The 18,862-nt window shown below is 47.8% G+C and overlaps 2 protein-coding genes, 1 long non-coding RNA gene and 1 other non-coding gene across 4 annotated transcripts in view; 1 reads left to right on the plus strand and 3 right to left on the minus strand.

Annotated features, from left to right (window-relative positions):
• Positions 1 to 5,979, minus strand: part of WDR88 (WD repeat domain 88) — a 31,820-nt gene extending 25,841 nt beyond the window's left edge. The window contains exon 1 of the mRNA XM_064381506.1: positions 5,698 to 5,979. Within this exon, the coding sequence (XP_064237576.1) occupies positions 5,698 to 5,979 (282 nt within the window). The remainder of the gene's footprint in view (positions 1 to 5,697) is intronic.
• Positions 1 to 12,111, plus strand: part of LOC135276757 (uncharacterized) — a 40,341-nt gene extending 28,230 nt beyond the window's left edge. Inside the window, exon 4 of the long non-coding RNA XR_010344296.1 lies at positions 11,390 to 12,111. This is a non-coding gene — a long non-coding RNA (uncharacterized LOC135276757). The remainder of the gene's footprint in view (positions 1 to 11,389) is intronic.
• Positions 7,993 to 18,862, minus strand: part of GPATCH1 (G-patch domain containing 1) — a 47,272-nt gene continuing 36,402 nt past the window's right edge. The window contains exons 17-20 of the mRNA XM_012448452.2: positions 16,988 to 17,095; positions 12,438 to 12,535; positions 10,891 to 11,036; positions 7,993 to 8,269 (exon numbers count right to left, since the gene is read on the minus strand). Coding sequence (XP_012303875.1) covers positions 8,239 to 8,269; positions 10,891 to 11,036; positions 12,438 to 12,535; positions 16,988 to 17,095 — 383 coding nt within the window. The 3' untranslated portion in view covers positions 7,993 to 8,238. The remainder of the gene's footprint in view (positions 8,270 to 10,890; positions 11,037 to 12,437; positions 12,536 to 16,987; positions 17,096 to 18,862) is intronic.
• On the minus strand, positions 16,153 to 16,291 carry LOC135276902 (U4 spliceosomal RNA). The gene has a single exon (XR_010344453.1). It is a non-coding gene; the product is annotated as a U4 spliceosomal RNA (small nuclear RNA).

Below are 18,862 nucleotides of genomic sequence, written 5' to 3' on the forward strand. Positions count from 1 at the left end.
AAACACAGTGAGACTGCCTGTACAAAACTTTTTAAAAAATGGGGGCTCACACTTGTAGTCCCAGCCACTAACGAGGCTGAGGCAGGAGGACTGCTTGAGCCCAGGAGGTTAAGGTTACAATGAGCTATGATTGTAGCACTGCACTCCAGCCTGGGTGACAGAGCAAGACCCTGTCTTTAAACAAGTTAATTAAAATTAAAATTTCAAATGGGCCAAGGATTTGAATAGATATATCTCCAAAGAAGATATGCAAGGGCTGGGCATGGTGGCTCACTCCTATAATCCTGGCACTTTGGGAGGCTGAGGCAGGCAGATCACTTGAGGCCAGGAGTTCAAGACCAGCCCGGTTAACATGGCGAAACCATCTCTACTAAATATACAAAAAAAAATAAATAGCCAGCTGTGGTGGTAAACTCCTGTAATCCCAACTACTGAGGAGGCTGAGACATGAGAATTGCTTGAACTCGGGAGGCAGAGGCTGCAGTGAGCTGTAATGTCACTGCAGTCCCAGCCTGGGCAACAGAGTGAGACCTTGTCTCAAAAAGAATGAAAGAAAAGGAAGATATGCAAATAGCTGATAGCACACGAAAAGCTGCTCAACATCACTAAGGAAAGTGCAAATGAACCACAGTGTGGGTGCGTGGCGTCACGGCGCCGGTGTGCGTCATCACGCCGGCGTGCGTCGCGTCTCACGGCGGTCTGCGGAGCTGCCTTCTCCTCATAGACCTGGGAGGAAACGCGAGTGCGGAGCTGCGTTCTCCACAGCACAGACCAGCAGACGCCCCCTCACCTTGGGACACCTGGATCCCGCGTCCACGTGAGTAAAATCTTTCCTGTTTGCCGCCCTGACTGCTGAGGGGCAGAGACCCTTCGTGTGGAAAATTAAAAACCCCATCTCTACTAAAAATACAAAAACTAGCCTGGCGTGGTGATGTGTGCCTTAGTCCCAGCTCCTCGGGAGGCTGCGGCGGGAGAATCGCTTGAACCCAGGAGGCGGAGGCTGCAGTGAGCCGAGATTGCACCATTGCACTCCAGCCTGGGCGACAGAGCCAGACTCTGTCTAAAAGAAAAAAAAAAGAGGCCGGGCGCGGTGGCTCACGCCTACAATCCCAGCACTTTGGGAGGCCGAGGCGGGTGGATCACAAGGTCAAGAGATTGAGACCATCCTGGTCAACATGGTGAAACCCCGTCTCTACTAAAAATACAAAAATTAGCTGGGCATGGTGGCGCGTGCCTGTAATCCCAGGTACTCAGGAGGCTGAGGCAGGAGAATTGCCTGAACCCAGGAGGCGGAGGTGAGCCGAGATCGCGCCATTGCACTCCAGCCTGGGTAACAAGAGCGAAACTCCGTCTCAAAAAAAAGAAAAGAAAACCACCGTGTAATACCGTGTCATATTCGTTAGGGTGGATATCATCAAAGTCCCCTTACAACAGGTGTCGGCAAGGATGAGCATAGTTGAAGCCCTCCCACACCGCTGGTAGGAACGTAAAATACTGCAGCCACTTTGCAAAATAAGCAGTTCGGCCAGGTGCGGTGGCTCACACCTGTAATCCCAGCAATTTGGGAGACCAAGGCAGGTGGATCACCTGAGGTCGGGAGTCTGAAACCAGATGGCCAACATGGCGAAACCCTGTCTCTACTAAAAATACCAAAATTAGCCGGGCATGGTGGTGCTTGCCGGTAATCCCAGCTACTAGGGGGGCTGAGGCAGGAAGGTCGCTTGAACCTGGAAGGTGGAGGTTGCAGTGAGCCGAGATCGTGCCACTGCACTTCAGCCTGGCGACTGGAGTGAGACTCCATCTAAAAAAAAAAAAAAGTTCATAGCATTAAGTGGAAGCAACCCAAATATCTGTCAACTGAAGAACGAATACAGAAAATGTGGCGGCCGGGCGCGGTGGCTCACGCCTGTAATCCCACCACTTTGGGAAGCCGAAGCAGGTGGATCACCTGAGATCAGGAGTTTGAGACCAGCCTGACCAACATGGAGAAACCCCGTTTCTACTAAAAATACAAAATTAGCTGGGCATGGTGGCGAATGCCTGTAATTCCAGCTACTCGGGAGGCTGAGGCCGAATCGCTTGAACCCGGGAGGCGCAGGTTGCGGTAAGCCCACATCGCCGCATTGCACTCCAGCCTGGGCAACAAGAGGGAAACTCCGTCTCAAAAAAAAAAAGGTGTCATGGTCATGCAACAGAATATTACTTGGTAATGAGAAAGGAAGGGAGCACTGCTACAGGCTACAACATGGATGAAACTTGAGGACGTTATGCTAAGGAAAAGAAGCCACAAGAGACCACATATGGCCTGATTCTATCGCTATAAAAGGTCTAGAATAGGACAGAAAGTAGAATTGCCTGCAGTCGGGAGGATGGGTATTGGGGAACTGGGGAGTGCAGGACTCTGTGAATACCCTAGAAACCACTACAGCTTCTATGATTAAATTATGATATGTGAATTATATCTCAGTAAAACTGGGGTGAAAAAAGGACAAAGCAGGGAAGCCTGAAGATGCCCCGTTTCCCGCCCCCCGCCCCATGGCGACATGTCCCACGTTGAGCTGCGTAGGTGTAGGGGTGGGGAAATATTGGAGGCGAGACAAGGGGTGTGGCCTGGAAGACAGTGTCAGGGTATAGGGTGCCTGGGAGGGCAGGGGTGAGTGGATGCGACTGTTCAGGGCATGGTGAGCGGTGTCCTTCGGGGTTGCAGGTGATGCGGGGGATGTTGGGGACGCGCAGGTGGGGATGCAGGGGATGAGACGATGCCTCACCTCTTGGGGACTCTGGGACATGGGGACAAAGGGACACAGGGATGCGGGCTCAGCCTCCAGGACGCAGGAACTGGGGCTCCGTTGCCAGAGAGCGCAGAGAGCTGCACCGGGCTCGGCCGCTGGGGGAGTCTGCTAAGCCGGGCGGGCGGGGGCGCGCCTGCCGAGACAGCTCCCTACCCCAGGAGCCGCCCCCATCCCCAGGACGTGACTGCGCAGCCCTCCCGCGCCCGCCCCTGCCTTTGGCTACCCCAGCCCCCGCCGCCCCTGCAGGGTTTGGGTTTTTTATCTCATTAGGAAAGACGAACTATGATTAAAAATTGAAATTAAATTTGCTGGGCGTAGTGGCTCATGCATGCAATTCCAGCGCTTTGGGATGCCGAGGAGGGAGGATCACTTAAGGCCAGGAGTTTAAGACCAGCCTGGGCAACAGAGCAAGACCCCCCTCTCTACAAAACCTTAAAAATTAAAATTAAGCCAGGCGCGGTAGCTCATGCCTATAATCCCAGCACTTTGGGAGGCCGAGACGGGTGGATCACAAGATCAAGAGATCGAGACCATCCTGGTCAACATGGTGAAATCCCGTCTCTACTAAAAATACAAAAATTAGCTGGGCATGGTGGCGCACGCCTGTAGTCCCTGCTACTCGGGAGGCTGAGGCAGGAGAATTGCTTGAACCCGGGAGACGGAGGTTGCGGTGAACCGAGATCGCGCCATTGCACTCCAGCCTGGGTAATAAGAGCAAAACTCCGTCTCAAAAAAAAAAAAATTAAAATTAAATAATAATTTTAAATATATATCATTTAATTTTAAAAAGAAAAAAAAAAAAAAAAAAAAAACCCTAGAACTCCATCATGGAAAAGCATCAGCAAGAGTGGGAAAGCATTCCGATGCCCTCACCTCAGGCGTTTCTGGGGCCCTCCTTTCAGGTTTTTTTTCTGCACACAGTGCTTTGGGATCCACTAGGTAAAGGGGTCCCACAGGCTGCGGAGAGAAGTCCCCAACACATGGGTACATTTCGGAGGTGCTGACAAAGCTCATGCAGAGGACAGAGCAATTTATGCAAAAACAAAACGGGTTTTTTTTTTTTTTTTTTTTTGAGTCGGAGTCTCGTTCTGTCGCCATGCTGGAGTGCAGTGTCGAGATCTAGCTCACTGCTACCTTTGCCTCCCAGGTTCAAACGATTCCCCTGCCTCAGCCTCCCAAGTAGCTGATAGCTGGGACTAAAGTCTGGTGCCACTACGTTCAGCTAATTTTTTTTTTTTTAATTTTAGTAGAGATGGGGTTTCACCATGTCGGCCAGGATGGTCTCAAACTCCTGACCTCGTGATCCGCCCGCCTCAGTCTCCCAAAGTGCTGGGATTACAGGCATGAGTCACCGCACCCAGCCACAAAACAGTTCTTCTATGCATAGCGTTCACTCAACTATTCCACAAATAAATTTCAACAGCCTCCTCCCTCATGGGGCCTGGACCTGAGGTCAGCTCAGCAACCACTGAGAAGCAAACTCCTCAACCTCCAGGGGCCAGTTGCTGGCAGCCAAAGGACACTCGAGGGACAGAACGGGGATGTCAGGCCATGGCAAGAGCCACGGAGGAGATGGTGGCCCCGGCTACTTTAGACGGACGGTCAGCGAGGGCCTCCCTAGGAGGGCAGCACCATGGGGACAGGGACCCACCATGAGACCTGAGGCCAGAACTGCTTGTAGGTCAGCAAGACAGGGGGATGGGGGAGGAGAACACGGAGAGGTGCCAGATTCGAAATGGCCTAGAAGGCAGATCGCCAGACTTCATCTTAAACATGCTAGGAAGCCAGGCACAGTTTTCAAGGAAATTATTAACACACTGTGACATCTGCATGTGAGTGCATTAAATCAAGGCCAAGCATGAAACACTACTTATTGAGAAGGTTCTTTATTGGCTTTTGTTTTGTTTTCTTCATTTTTTGTTTGTTTTTAGATAGAGTGAGATGCCACCGCAACCTCTGCCTCCTGGTTCAAGTGATCCTCCTGCCTCAGCCTCCTGACTAGCTGGGATTACAGGCATGCACCACCATGCATGGCTAGTTTTTGCATTTTTAGTAGAGACAAGGTTTCACCATGTTGGCCAGGCTGGTCTTGAAATCCTGACCTCAAGTGATCCGCCCTCCTTAGCCTCCCAAAGTGCTGGGATTACAGGCATGAGCCATTGCACCCAGCCGATTTTTGGTTTTTGTTTTATTTTTTTATAACCTGGAGACAGAGTCTCACTGCTCAGGCTGGAGTGCAGTAGCGCAATCATAGCTCACTGCAGCCTCAAAACTCCTGAGTTCAAGGGATCCTCCTGCCTCAGCCTTTCAAGTGGCTGGGACCACAGGTGCACCCCATCATGCTTGGCTAAGTTTATTTTTTGTAGAGATGGGCTCTCACTATGTTGCCCAGGCTGATCTCAAACTCCTGGGCTCAAGTGATCTCCCACCTGGGCCTCTCAAAGTGCTGGGATTACAGGTGTGAGCCACCTTGCCTGGCCCAATTCATTATTATTATTATTATTATTATTATTATTATTCTGAGTTTCCTGTTTCTTCTGACACTAACTCTGTCTCCTGCACGGGGAGAGCTGTGCCACTGACCCTTGGGCTGCAATTAGGAGCATCACTGTGGGTGGCCCTGCGGAGACTCCAAGGTCTGGGTGGGGTCAGGGTGCACATAGCGGTGCAGACCCTCTGGCGGAATGAGTCCTGGTTCCCCAGTGGGTGGCAGCTCCAGCAGGTCCTGCTCCGTTGTGTCTGACTTTACCCACTGGATGTGCCACAGATGGGTGAATGGGCCCAGGGCCTCCCTGGGGGTCCCGGTGAAGCCAGTTGGGTTCCCCAGGGTCCTCCGCCAGCCTGAGCATCTTCCCCTCGTGTGGGAAACAGGCCACTGCTCTCTCACCGCAGTGCCGGTTCTGACCTTGGAGAGAGGGTCCTGATCGCCCCAGATCAATTTCTCCGGCACCTCGTGCTTCTCGGGCAGCAGCGGTGGTGGTTCCCTGGAGGCTAGGGGGTCCAGAGTGGCCAGCAGCTGCACGTTTCTGCGCGTCTGCGGGATCGACAGCTTGAAACGGCCTAAGGCCCTCACCAGGGTCCCCCAGGACAGCTTGCCGGGACAGTAACCGCCAGTGGGAGCCGAGGGTGGGGGCAGCTTGCAGTTCTTGTCCGGGGCTGTCCGGGAGCACCGCGGCGGGGAGGCCATTTCGAAGCCCAGCCCGCTGGTGGCCGCCCGCAGGCCTGGCTGGGAACGGTGGCGCCACGCGCCTGCGCAAACAGGCCTTCGGAGGCGCGTGCTACCCTGGGCCCGCGACCTCACTGCCTGCTTGCCCGCTGGGTGAAAAATGGTGCCACCCCACGCAGCGCATGTTACCCATAGAAAAATGGGCTTTGCAGCCGGGCGCTGTGGCTCACGCCTATAATACCGGCACTTTGGAAGGCTTAGACGGGAGGATCACCTGAAGTCAGGAGTTTTAGAGACCAGCCTGGCCGACATGGTGAAAACACGTCTCTACTGAAAAAAAAAAAAAAAAAATTAGCCAGATGTGGGAGCGCATGCCTGTAGTCCCAGCTAGGCAGGAGGCTGAGGCAGGAGAATGGCTTGACCTCAGGAGGCAGACGTTGAAAAAAAAAAAAAAATGCTTTGCGTTTTGAGAACAAGAGGAACCAGGTGGAGGGAGCAAAACCAGAGCGCCCCAGCCTCAGCCTTCCCCTGGGGTTTCCCTGGCTCCCTGTCACAAGGCAATTTCTACGTGTCCTCTGCCTGGGTAGGGCTCCTGGCCAACCCACTTCATGTCAAAACAGAAAAAGTCAGTAAGTTATGACGTGGTCCCTGTACAAAATAAGATGGATGCAGTTATTAGGAGCAGGTTCACAAAACTGATAATAGCATGAGGGAACTATGTGCCACAATGCCAACAACAGTAAGAGAACAAAATGCTACCACCAGTCAGATAGCCCCATAGCTAGAAAAGGACTGGGTGGAATTTTTTTTTTTTTTTTTGAGATAGTTTTGCTTTTGTTACCCAGGCTGGAATGCGATGGCACGATCTCGGCTCACTGCCACCTCCGCCTCCTGGGTTCAGGCAATTCTCCTGCCTCAGCCTCCTGAGTAGCTGGGATTACAGGCACGTACCACGATGCCCAGCTAATTTTTTGTATTTTTAGTAGAGACGGGGTTTCACCATGTTGACCAGGATGGTCTCGCTCCCTTGACCTCGTGATCCACCCGCCTCGGCCTCCCAAAGTGCTGGGATTACAGGCGTGAACCACCGCGCCCGGCTGGGTGGAATTATTCAAAATGTTGAGGGGTGTCATCTTCGGGTGATAGTAAAAGTGGTTTCCTTCCCTTTTTTTTTTGGAGGCAAGAGTCGCTGTGTCACCCAGGCTGCTGCTGGAGTACAGTGGTGCAATTTCAGCTCACTGTAGCCTCCACTCCAGGGTTCAAGGGATTCTCGTGCCTCAGCCTCGCACAGAGCTGGGGTTGCAGCCGTGTGCCCGCCAGACCTGGCTAATCTTTTTGTATTTTTAGTAGAGATGAGGTTTCGCCATGTTGGCCAGGCTGGTTTCGAACTCCTGGCCTCAAGTGATCTGCTGGCCTTGGCCTCCCAAAGTGCTGGGATTACAGGCGTAGGCCACTGCACCCAGCCTCTTCCTTCTTTCTGCTTTTAAAATTGTTGTGATCTATGATGCTACTTTCATAATGTAAAAGCACTCTGTACTTTATTTTTTGTAGAGACAGGGGTCTCTATGTGGCCCAGGCTGGTCTGGAATTCTTGGGCTCAAGCGATCCTCCTGCCTCAGCCTCCCAAAGCTCTAAGATTACTGGTGCGAGCCACCACACCTGGTCTGCCCTTTATTTTTTGAAAAAGTCTCCTTGGTGCACATGAGGTAGCCTGTGGTCATGTAACCCAGGCTGTGGGTGCACATTCTCCCACTGGTCTCTCTGCCTGCCTTAGACACTTGAGTGACATCTACCCTGAGAGGCTGAGGCCCCCTGTCAGGCCCTAGCTCTTCCCTCTCATGGGGCTTCCTGGGCACCAGCCACCCAGAGAGGGAAGAGCTTCACTCCCAAGAAACGGCAGGAGAGGCCACAACCACCCCCTCTCACATACGTGTCCTTCAGTGAGTCCAGACTGTCTTCATCACAAAACCAGAGAGAAACCTTCACTTTTAACTTCTAACGTCCTAGGATATTTTTTAAAAATCGAGAAGAAAATAGAAAAATTCCACTTTAATTAAACTGTTCAGTCTGGATTTTTTCCTCTGACACTAACTGAAATTAAAAATAGAAATCAATTTCTTCGACCTTTCAAAGCAGTCTTTGAAATGTCAAGGTTTTAAAAAGTATTTTACAGCAGGAATTTACATATAAATACACTCTGTACAACACATTAACTGAACAATCACTGGGCTTCCATCATGGAGGAGAAATGATTCTAGGACAAGCCAGGGCAACCTTCAATTACTGCCTTCTTAGCGGAAGACATTTCAGCCTGGAAAAGAAAACAGAAAAGAGAAATGGAAAGTTAGCTAGGAAGTGAAAAACCAAACAGCTCTGTGAAGCTGAGAATGCCAGGTCTCCCCAAATCACAGCAGCATGTCTAAACCTATAAAATGCACACAGATAACCCACAATCAAGTCTCATCTGTCTCATCTGTGCTCTTAAAATGCTTCTTCTACTACCCTGAAAACACAGAGACTCACTCATCCACACCTCATATTAAGATATTAAGACCTTTTTTGTTTTGCTTTTTTTTTTGAGACAGAGTTTTACTCTTATTGCCCAAGCTGGAATGCAATGGTGTGGTCTCAGCTCACCGCAACCTTTGCCTCCTGGGTTGAAGGGATTCTCCTGCCTTAGCCTCCCAAGTAGCTGGGATTACAGGTGTGCGCTACCATGCCTGACTAGTTTTGTATTTTTAGTAGAGACGAAGTTTCTCCATGTTGGTCAGGCTGATCTTGAATTCCCAGCCTCAGGTGATCCGCCCACCTCAGCCTCCCAAAGTGCTGGGATTATAGCCGTGAGCCACCGCGTCCAGCCAAGACCATTTTTTTTTTTTTTTTTTTTTTTTTTTTTGAGACGGAGTTTCGCTCTTGTTACCCAGGCTGGAGCGCAATGGCGCGATCTCGGCTCACCGCAACCTCCGCCTCCTGGGTTCAGGCGATTCTCCTGCCTCAGCCTCCTGAGTAGCTGGGATTACAGGCACGCGCCACCATGCCCAGCTAATTTTTTGTATTAGTAGAGACGGGGTTTCACCATGTTGACCAGGATGGTCTCGATCTCTTGACCTCGTGATCCACCCGCCTCGGCCTCCCAAAGTGCTGGGATTACAGGCTTGAGCCACCGCGCCCGGCCCCAAGACCATTTTTAAAAGCAACTTTTTTCCCTAGTCTTATTTAGCCTTGAGAATACAAGCAGTTTTTAATATCAGTTTCACTCACCTACCTCATCCATTGCATGACCCTTGGGAAGGAACTAAAATATATTCACTCCAGGACCCAAGCTTGAAACGGCTTTTTTTTTTTTTTTTTTCTTTAGAGAGACAGGGTCTCCCTATGTTGCCCGAGCTGGTCTCAAACTCTTGGGCTCAAGTCATCCTCCCACCTTGGCCTCCCAAAGTGCTGGGATTACAGGCATGAGCCAGCATGCCCAGCCCCCAAGTTGTCAGTCTTAAATCTCAATTTCATATATAGAAATGCTTGTGGCAGCTCTATTCAAAACAGAGCTGGGTGACACTGGCTACAGATCCCTGTTCCACAGCCTCAAAGTAGAAAAGCCAGTGTCCACAAAATAGAGGAGATAAACACACTGTGGCATGCTAACAAGAAGGAATCTTCCACAGCAATGGCTACAGGCCCGTCACTGCCGCTTACGATCACCTGAAGGAAGCTCATAAGCCAGACACTCAAAGAGTTCACACAACACAGTTCTTCCACATAAAGATAAAACTGGCAAGAGTAAGCTGATGCAGTGGCTCCCGCCTGAGGCCGGGGCAGGAGGATCACCTGAGGCCAGGAGTTCAAGACCAGTTTGGGCAACATAAGAGATCCCATCGCTACAAAAAAGTTTTTTTTTAAATTAGCTGGGCGCAGTGGTGCACACTTACACTCCCAGCTACTCTGGAGGCTGAGGTAGGAGGATCCCTTGAGCCAGACAGGCAGAGTTTACAGTGAGCCGTGATCAGGCCACTGCACTCCAGCTTGGGTGACAAAGCAAGACTCTGTCTCAAAAAATAAAATTCATACCCTATAAATATATGCTATATGAAATTGTATTACTTATATTTAAAATGTGCACAAAAGTGTGTGCATAGGCCAGGCATGGTGATTCACCTGTAATCCCAGCACTCAGAGGCTGAGGTGGATATATCACCTCAGGTCAGGAGTTCAAGAACAGCCTGGCCAACATGACGAAACCCTGTATCTACTAAAAAAAAAAAAAAAAAAAAAAATTAGCGAGGCATTGGGGCAGGAGCCTGTAATCCTAATTACTTGGGAGGCTGAGGCAGGAGAATTGCTTGAACCCAGGAGGCAGAGGTTGCAGTGAGCCAAGATAACTCCACTGCATTTCAGCCTGGGTGACAGAGCGAGACTCCGTCTGAAAAAAAAAAAAATGTGTACATGTGTCCACATATGTGAGTGTGTGTGTCGGGGGTTGCACAGAAAAGGTCTTAAAGGTACATATGAAACTGGTGGCAGAGGTTACTGTGAAAAAAGTAGAGGTTTGGAGAATTGGTCAGGGCTACTTTAAGCACTAGCTGTAAGGTCTGAATTTTCATAATGATAATATATTCACATATCACTTACATAATTAGATATTAAAACTTTTTTAAAAACCTAGTTAATATATACATTTTTTTTTCTTTTAGGGAGAGGGTCTTGCTCTGTCACCCAAGCTGGAGTGCAGAGGTGCCATCATGGCTCACTGCAACCTCCAACTCCTGGGCTCAAGTGATCCTCCTGTCTCAGCCTCCCAAAGTGCTGGGATTATAGGTGAGCCACTGCGCCCCGCCTACCAGTTTCTCATTTCTGACATCTGCCTCTAAGCAAATACATCAAGCACTCAGTAAGCCTCTAAAAGTTTCTGAAAAACCCCCATCTCCCACTGCCCACCGTCTCAGCAGCTCCTGGGGTGACACGTCTGCAGTTTCCTCACCACTCTGACTGTCGCTGCTGTCAGAACTCTCGGAGCTACTACTTTTCTCCAGTTTTTTACTCTTTTGCTTGCCTTTGTGTTTGTGCTTCCTGTGTTTCTTTTTCTGTAAAAAAAAAAAAAAAACAATGGCGAGGGGAAACAAATGCAATTTTTTCCTCCTTAATTCAATACACAGAAAGGTTAACAAGGCTACAGGGGTAGAGTCATTCAAAAAAAATGTTTAAACCTCATTTAGAGTGACAGTGATAGCCTAACAAGACAGCACAGGGCAGATAGCTGTGCCCCTCTCAACTGTGCACCCTGACCCACCTGCGCCTCCAGCAACAGATACCATGGAACCAAGAAGGCACAGACGGGACCCATTGTAATACTCGGTGCCATAAGACACGACACCACACATCTTATGCGTGGGGACCTGTGCCGCCTCTGGTGAACCCTACTTGTTTATTTTGTCAGGCCCTTGGGAAACTTCATGTCAGGATGACAGGCACCCGGGAAAACCACAAGGAAGAAACTGGCAGAAGGTCACCAAACAGCAGATAACACTGGTAAGGACAAACGGATTTGGTTTTCGGGCCTGTTAGCACACATTTTCTTCCTTTTGCTAGGAGGGAACGCCTGTCATCCTCCACACGTGGGAGTGCTTCCTTCTGGTAGCCAGTGATGAAACTTTCCAGTTTCTTCAGCTGCTAGCTCAGACTATTTTGGGTACCCAACAAGAACATTAACCTAATTAAAACCCAAAGGAAGACATGGAGGATGAAATAAGAGACATCAACAGTGAAAGCACACGCCTGCCTTCTATTCAACTTCTTTTACTTCAAATGGCAAGTGATGGACTAAAACCTCAAATTGTAATAAAAACAAAGTAGTTGAGAAATGCTGAAAATGATACCTTCACTTAGTGTTGAATAAATAAGAAATAGTTTTAGTATTTAATACTCACCTATTGCTCTAAGATCCTTAAATGCCCTTTTTTCTACTTTTTAATGTTCACAAAAAAAGTTTTTTAAGGGCCAGACACGGTGGCTTGCGCCTGTAATCCCGGCACTTTGGGAGGCCGAGGTGGGTAGATCACTTGAGGTCAGGAGTTTAAAACTAGCTTGGCCAACATGGTGAAACCCGGTCTCTACTAAAAATACAAAAACTTAGCTGGGCATGGTGATGCACGCCTGTACTCCCAGCTGCTTGGGAGGCTAAGGCAGGAGAATCGCTTGAACCCTGGAGGCAGAGGGTGCAGGAGCTGAGATCACGCCGCTGCACTCCAGCCTGGGCAACAGAGTGAGACTCCGTCTTAAAAAAAAAAAAAGAAAAAAAAATTTAAGTGCAAAAGAAAATTTCTGAAAAATCAAGGGTTTGCATTGACTGTGGACATTTCTGTGAAGGCTCAGATAGAACTGACTTAGCCACGAGATCTGCTCTTCAGCTGCGGTATATGACACTCCTGGGGGCTGACCGACTGGTCCCACGCCACACTGATCCCAGGCACACAGAAGTCTCTCACCTTCTCTTTCTTCCGCCTGTGCTCTTTCTTGACCTTGTGCTTGTCTTTGTTCTTTTTATGTTTCTCTTTTTGAGGAACCTCAAGGGTCTGACGAGCATCTGAAACACAAAGGTAATAAACGTAGGACCTATATAGGATGAAAACAAAGACTATCCAAAACTAAGCTCCTAAATTACTGAATCAGATGTCTGGTGTAGATGGAATGTTTAACGGAGGAAGGACTCCTGCCCTCAGATTAGCTTCTGCCTCACTGATAAACAGATCAGTGTATTGCAGAGCTGTATTTAGAAAGCTGCCAGAGACCTCAACAAAGACCTGTGTGATCCAATCAGTATCCTGCCATGACCCCAGCTGCCAGATGCAGATAAAATCGGACCAGAAAGCCCACAAGCCTTTTGTAATTCAACATCGTCAGATAAGCTCAGAAACAGACCAGAAATGGAACTCAGCTCTGCTGCCTGTACTGTGACCTTCAGCACATCACCTAACCTCTCTCAGGCATAGTTTCCCCAACTATAAAATGGGAAATTAAGAATCCCGATCCTTTTTGGGACACAGACTAGGCTAGACAGGGCCACGTCTATGAATCCCGAAGCTCAGAATCTGGCACCTAAATGTCAGCTCTTCTTCTGTCCTCTCTCTCTTTTTTTTTTCCTTCTGTCCTCTCTCTACAAAAATGTATTTTACAATAATTTGTCTTATAAGTGGAAATACTGAAAAAACTACCATCAAAACAACATAATGGGCTGGGAGCAGTGGCTCACGCCTGTAATCCCAACACTTTGGGAGGCCCAGGCAGGAGGATCCTTGACCTCAGGAGTTCAAGACCAGACTAGGCAACACAGTGAGACCCTATCTCTACCTAATTTTACAAAGTAATAATAATGTATATAATCATTAAAAGTAATTAAAGAATTTGCATATGCCTCAATTCTCCATCTCCAAATTCAGACCAAAATGTTTTCATAGGTCATTAATTTCCAGGTAACCAAATCAACAAAAATTCACAATAGTAGAAGTAGTGAAAGTCATTAAATCAATTTTTTTTCACCTAAAGAGAAGTTTTGGCCAGGAGCAGTGGCTCACGCCTATAATCCCAGCACTTTGGGAGGCTGAGGCAGGCGGATCACTTGAGGTCAGGAGTTCAAAACCAGCCTGGCCAACATGGTGAAACCTCAGCTTTACTAAAAATACAAAAATTAGCAGGGCATGGTTGGTAGCATGTATCTGTAATCTCCACTACTCAGGAGGCTGAGGCAGGAGAGTTGCTTGAACCTGGGAGGCAGAGGTTGCAGTGAGCCAAGATCGTGCCACACTCCAGCCTGGGTGACAGAGCAAGACTCCATCTCAAAAAAAAAACAAAAAAAAGTTTCAAGATGTTTCATAAGGATGAGTATTTTCCAAATTCATTTAACAGATGCCTACAACTTTGCAGTCCTATTTCTTTTTCTTTGTTTTTTTGAGACAGGGTTTCATTCTGTCACCCAGACTGGTGTGCAGTGGTGCAATCACAGCTCATTATAGTCTCGACCTGGGTTCACATGATCCTCCCACCTCAGCTTCCCGAGTAGCTGGGGCTACAGGGAAGTACCACCATACCCGGCTAATTTTTTAATTTTTTTGTGGAAATAAGGGTCTCCCTATGTTGCCCAGGCTGGTATTGAACTTTTGGACTCAAGGGATCCTCCAACCTCAGCCTCTCAAAGTGCTGGGATTACAGGTGAGCTACCATGCCCAACCAGATTTTTCCAAATTCAACCTCCCAAAACTGTTGTTGTTGTTTTCCAAAATTCTTTTATTAATTTTATTTATTTATTTATTTTGAGACAGCATCTTGCTCTGTCACCCAGGCTGGAATGCTGCAGTAGGATCATAGCTCACTGCAGCCTCAACCTCCTGGGTTCACATGAGCCTCTCCCACTTCAGCCTCTTGAGTAGCTGGGACTACAGGCATGCGCCACCACACCAGGCTATTTTTTTTTTTCTTTTTTTTTTTTTTAAAGAGATGCAGTCTCACATTAGGAGAAATACCTAATGTAGATGACAGGTTGATGGGTGCAGCAAACCACCATGGCATGTGCATACCTATGTAACAAACCTGTACATTCTGCACATGTATCTCGGAACTTAAAAGTATAATAAGGGCCAGGCACGGTGGCTCACGCCTGTAATCCCAACACTTTGGGAGGCTGAGGCAGGTGAATCACCTGAGGTCAGGAGTTCGAGACCAGCTTGGCCAACATAGTGAAACCCCATCGCTACTAAAAATACAAAAATTAGCCAGGCATGGTGGCACATGTCTGTAATCCCAGCTACCAGAGGGGATGAGGGAGGAGGATCACTTGAATCTGGGAGGCGGAGGTTGCAGTGAGCTGAGATTGCACCACTGCACTCCAAACTAGGTGACAGAGTGAGACTCTGTCTCAAAACAAAACAAAATAAAACAAACATGCTGAACAACTGTAGCAAATAAGAAATACATTCAGCCAGTCATGGTGGCTCACACCTGTAATCCCAGCACTTCTGGAGGCAGGCAGATCATGAGGTCGGGAGATGGAGACCATCCTGGTTAACATGGTGAAACCCCATCTCTACTAAAAATACAAAAAAATTAGCCAGGCATGGTGGCACATGCCTGTAATCCCAGCTACTCAGAGGCTGAGGCAGGAGAATCGCTTGAACCTGGGAGTCAAAGGTTGCAGTGAGCCAAGATCACACCACTGCACTCCAGCCTGGGTGACAGAGCAAGACTCTGGCTCAAAAATAAAAGAAATACATTCACTGCAACTTGTCAAAATGTCATAATTTTTTTCTCTGTTTTTTATCCTGTCTTTGAAAGCAGTTTGCTAACCAAACCAATATTCAAATATAGGCACCATGGAAAACTATAAAGTGAATAATGGAATTTACGTGTTATTTATAGATCTGAGCCATGTTACAGATGTTTGTTAACCCAGCCATCAAAAAAATAATAAACCAGTCTAAATGTTTTAACCTGAGATGCCAATTTAAGATGGCACTTAATAGAAGTTGCTGACAGATATTTGGGGAACAGGATGGGGGATGGAGTATATTTACTTCTAAAAGGACTATTTTATTTTATTTGCTACATTAGCTAAAGTAAACAGGAAGCTTGGCTGGCTGTAGTGGCTGGGAGGTTGAGGTGGGTGGATTACTTGAGCCCAGAAGTCCAAGGCTGCAGTGAGCTATGACAGCACCACTACACACCAGCCTAGGTGACAGAATGAGACCCTGTCTGAAAAATAAATCAATAAATAAATTAAAATTTTTAAATAAGAGTCATAAATACTCTTCTCCTTGCAATTCCCCTCCCATCTTTGTATGCAATTTTTTAAAATTTCTTTATCTTTTTCTCTTTTTTTATTTATTTATTTTTTATACAGACATGTCTCCCTGTGTCACCCAGGCAGGTCTCAAATTCCTGGGCTCAAGCGATCTGCCTGCCTCAGCCTCCCAAAGTGCTGGAATAACAAGTGTGAGCCATAGCACCTGGTCTTTTTTTTTTTTTTTTTTTTTTTTTTTAAGACAGAGTCTTGCTCTGTTGCCCAGGCTGGAGTGCAATGGTGCAATCTCAGCTCACTGCAACCTCTGACCCCGGGTTCAAGCAATTCTCCTGCCTCAGCCTCCTGAGTAGCTGGGATTACAGGTACATGCGCAAACATGTCCAGCGAATTTTTTTTTTTTTAATATTCAGTCTCCAGAGACTGTCAAACATTGCCAAAGCCAACTATATTGCAAGTCTTCATGGCAGGGTATTGGGAAAAGTTTTCAATTAGCAATAATTGTGCCTCAGATAAACCTCATTGGCTATGATACTGCCACTACGCAAAGCTAATTTTTTTTTTTGAGATGGAGTCTCGCTCTGTCACCCAGACTAGAGTGCAGTGGTGAAATCTCAGTTCACTGCAACCTCCGCCTCCTGGGTTCAAGCAATTCTTGGCCTCAGCCTCCAGAGTAGCTGGAATTACAGACCACCATCACACCCAGCTAATTTTTTTTATTTTTAGCAGAGACAGGATTTCACCATCTTGCTCAGGCTGGTCTTGAACTCCTGACCTTGTGATCCACCCACCTCGGCCTCCCAAAGTGCTGGGATTACAGGCATGAGCCACCGCACCTGGCCTAATTTTTGTAATTTTAGTAGAGATGGGGTTTTGCCACATTGGCCAGGCTGATCTCAAACTCCTGACCTCAGGTGATCCATCTACCTTGGCCTCCCAAGTGCTGGGATTACAGGCATGAGCCACTGCGCCCAGCCAATAAACTTACATTTCTATAACATAACTTAAGATACTTAGAACCCTCCTGTAAACAAGTGGCAGGTAAGGAAAAGTTTGGAGGTCTCTGAAGCTTTACAGGAACAACTATCATTTCAGGCACTAGGTGGAGACAACGGGTTTAAAACATCACTGAAAACACATAAACCAGAAGCGAGCACATAATGTCTGGTCGGCTTTAAGTCACACTGCCCCATCTCAGGGCAGTCACACACTGATAAAAACGGATAAACCAAAGAGCTCTGCACTCACTGGGGCAGAAGACAGGAGGCAGCCGAGGGCCGAACTCTTCTCTTTCATCTATCTGCATCTTTTGTATCGAGAAGGAAGGTGGTGGCTCCTGGGGTGCTGGCACAAGAGCTGAAAAACAGCAGGGTGTTCACATCATTCTTCTGCCCCATGTTAATGTCTCTATGTCTTTCATTCATGTCTATTGCCACCAGATAACATGTGCTTGCCCACACCACTTCACATCTGCCAGGTGCTAAGGATGCAGCAGTGAACACACAGACCCCAGCGCTGCCCTTGCAGACTCCGGAGCTGGAAGTCAGTCACATGAGTGCACCTGTGACCAAGGGTACAAAGGGCTAAGGTACAGGATGGCGAGTGTGCTTGTGGGCATATTGCCTAGCTCCCCTAAGACCCGAAGGGTGAAAATGTGTCTCCAAGGAAGGGTCATCTGAGAAGGAAGAAGCTTACAAACCATCATGAATGTGAGACTATGTCCCATCCCAGAAAACTGTGGGAGATGAGTTTCACTCAAAATAAATTATCAAATAAAAAACCTTGAAGATAAATGATCATATTCACGTTGATAATCTTGTTTTTTTAAACAGATTACTATGTTTTCAGATAGAAGAGATATAAAAATTTTAAAAGTCTGGAAAACTATACATCAAAGTGTTTGGTTATTTTTGGCCAGGCATGGTGGCTCATGCCTATAATCCCAGCACTTTGAGAGGCCACTTCAGGTGGATTCACTTGAGGCCTGGAGTTTGAGACCAGCCTGGCCAACATGGTGAAACCCTGTCTTTACCAAAAATACAAAAATTAGCTAGGCGTGGCGGTGCACACCTATAATCCTAGCTACTCGGGAGGCTGAGGCAGGAGAATCGCTTGAACCTGGGAGGTGGAGATTGCAGTGAGCTAAGATTGCACTATTGCACTCTAGCCTGGGTGACAGAGTGAGACTCTGTCTCAAAAACAAAACAAAACAAAACAAAAAAACCACAGTGGTTATTTCTGCGAAGTGGAATTACAAGAGATTCAAGCTTTCCACATTTCTCTAAACTTTTAAAATTCAAATATAGATGACTTTATGATAAAAAATACAGGGTTTTTTCCCACAGAAAAAGGAAACAGGCTGGTATTTGCAATCACCTAAGAAGAAACTATATATATTTTTATTTTATTACTTTTTGTAGAGATGGGTTCTTGAAATGTTGCCCAGGTTGCTCTTGAACTCCTGGGTTCAAGTGATCCTCCCACCTCAGCCTTCCAAAATGCTGGGATTACAGGGATGAGCCACTGTGCCTTATTTGTCACTAGATCTCAGTGAGCCGAGATCATACCACTGCATTCCAGCATGGGTGACAGAGCGAGACTCTGTCTCAGGCTGGAGTGCAGTGGCACTATCTTGGCTCACAGCAACCACAGCCTCCTGGGTGCAAGAAATTCTGTCTCCGCCTCCTGAGTAGCTGGAATTACAGGCATGCACCACCACACCTGGCTAATTTTTGTATTTTTAGTAGAGCCGAGGTTTCACCATGTTGGCCAGGCTGGTCTCGAACTCCTGACCTCAAGTGATCCACTCGCCTCGGCCTCCCAAAGTGCTGGGATTACAGGCAATGCACCACCATGCCAACTAATTTTGTATTTTTAGTAGAGATGGGGTTTCTCCATGTTGGTCAAGCTGATCTTGAACTCCCGACCTCAGATGATCTGCCCACCTTGGCCTCCCAAAGTGTTGGGATTACAGGCATGAGCCACCAGCCATTTTTTTTGAGACAGAGTCTCCTACACTAGCCTCCTCGACAGAGTTCGACACCAGCCTGGGCGACATGGCAAAACCCATCTCTACTAAAAATACAAAAATTAGCCAGGCATGGTGGCACGCGCCTGTAGTTG

The sequence above is a fragment of the Aotus nancymaae genome, unplaced genomic scaffold (genome assembly GCF_030222135.1).
Source record: "Aotus nancymaae isolate 86718 unplaced genomic scaffold, 86718_ANA_hifiasm-v0.15.2.pri h1tg000028l, whole genome shotgun sequence".
Classification (NCBI taxonomy): Eukaryota; Metazoa; Chordata; class Mammalia; order Primates; family Aotidae; genus Aotus; species Aotus nancymaae.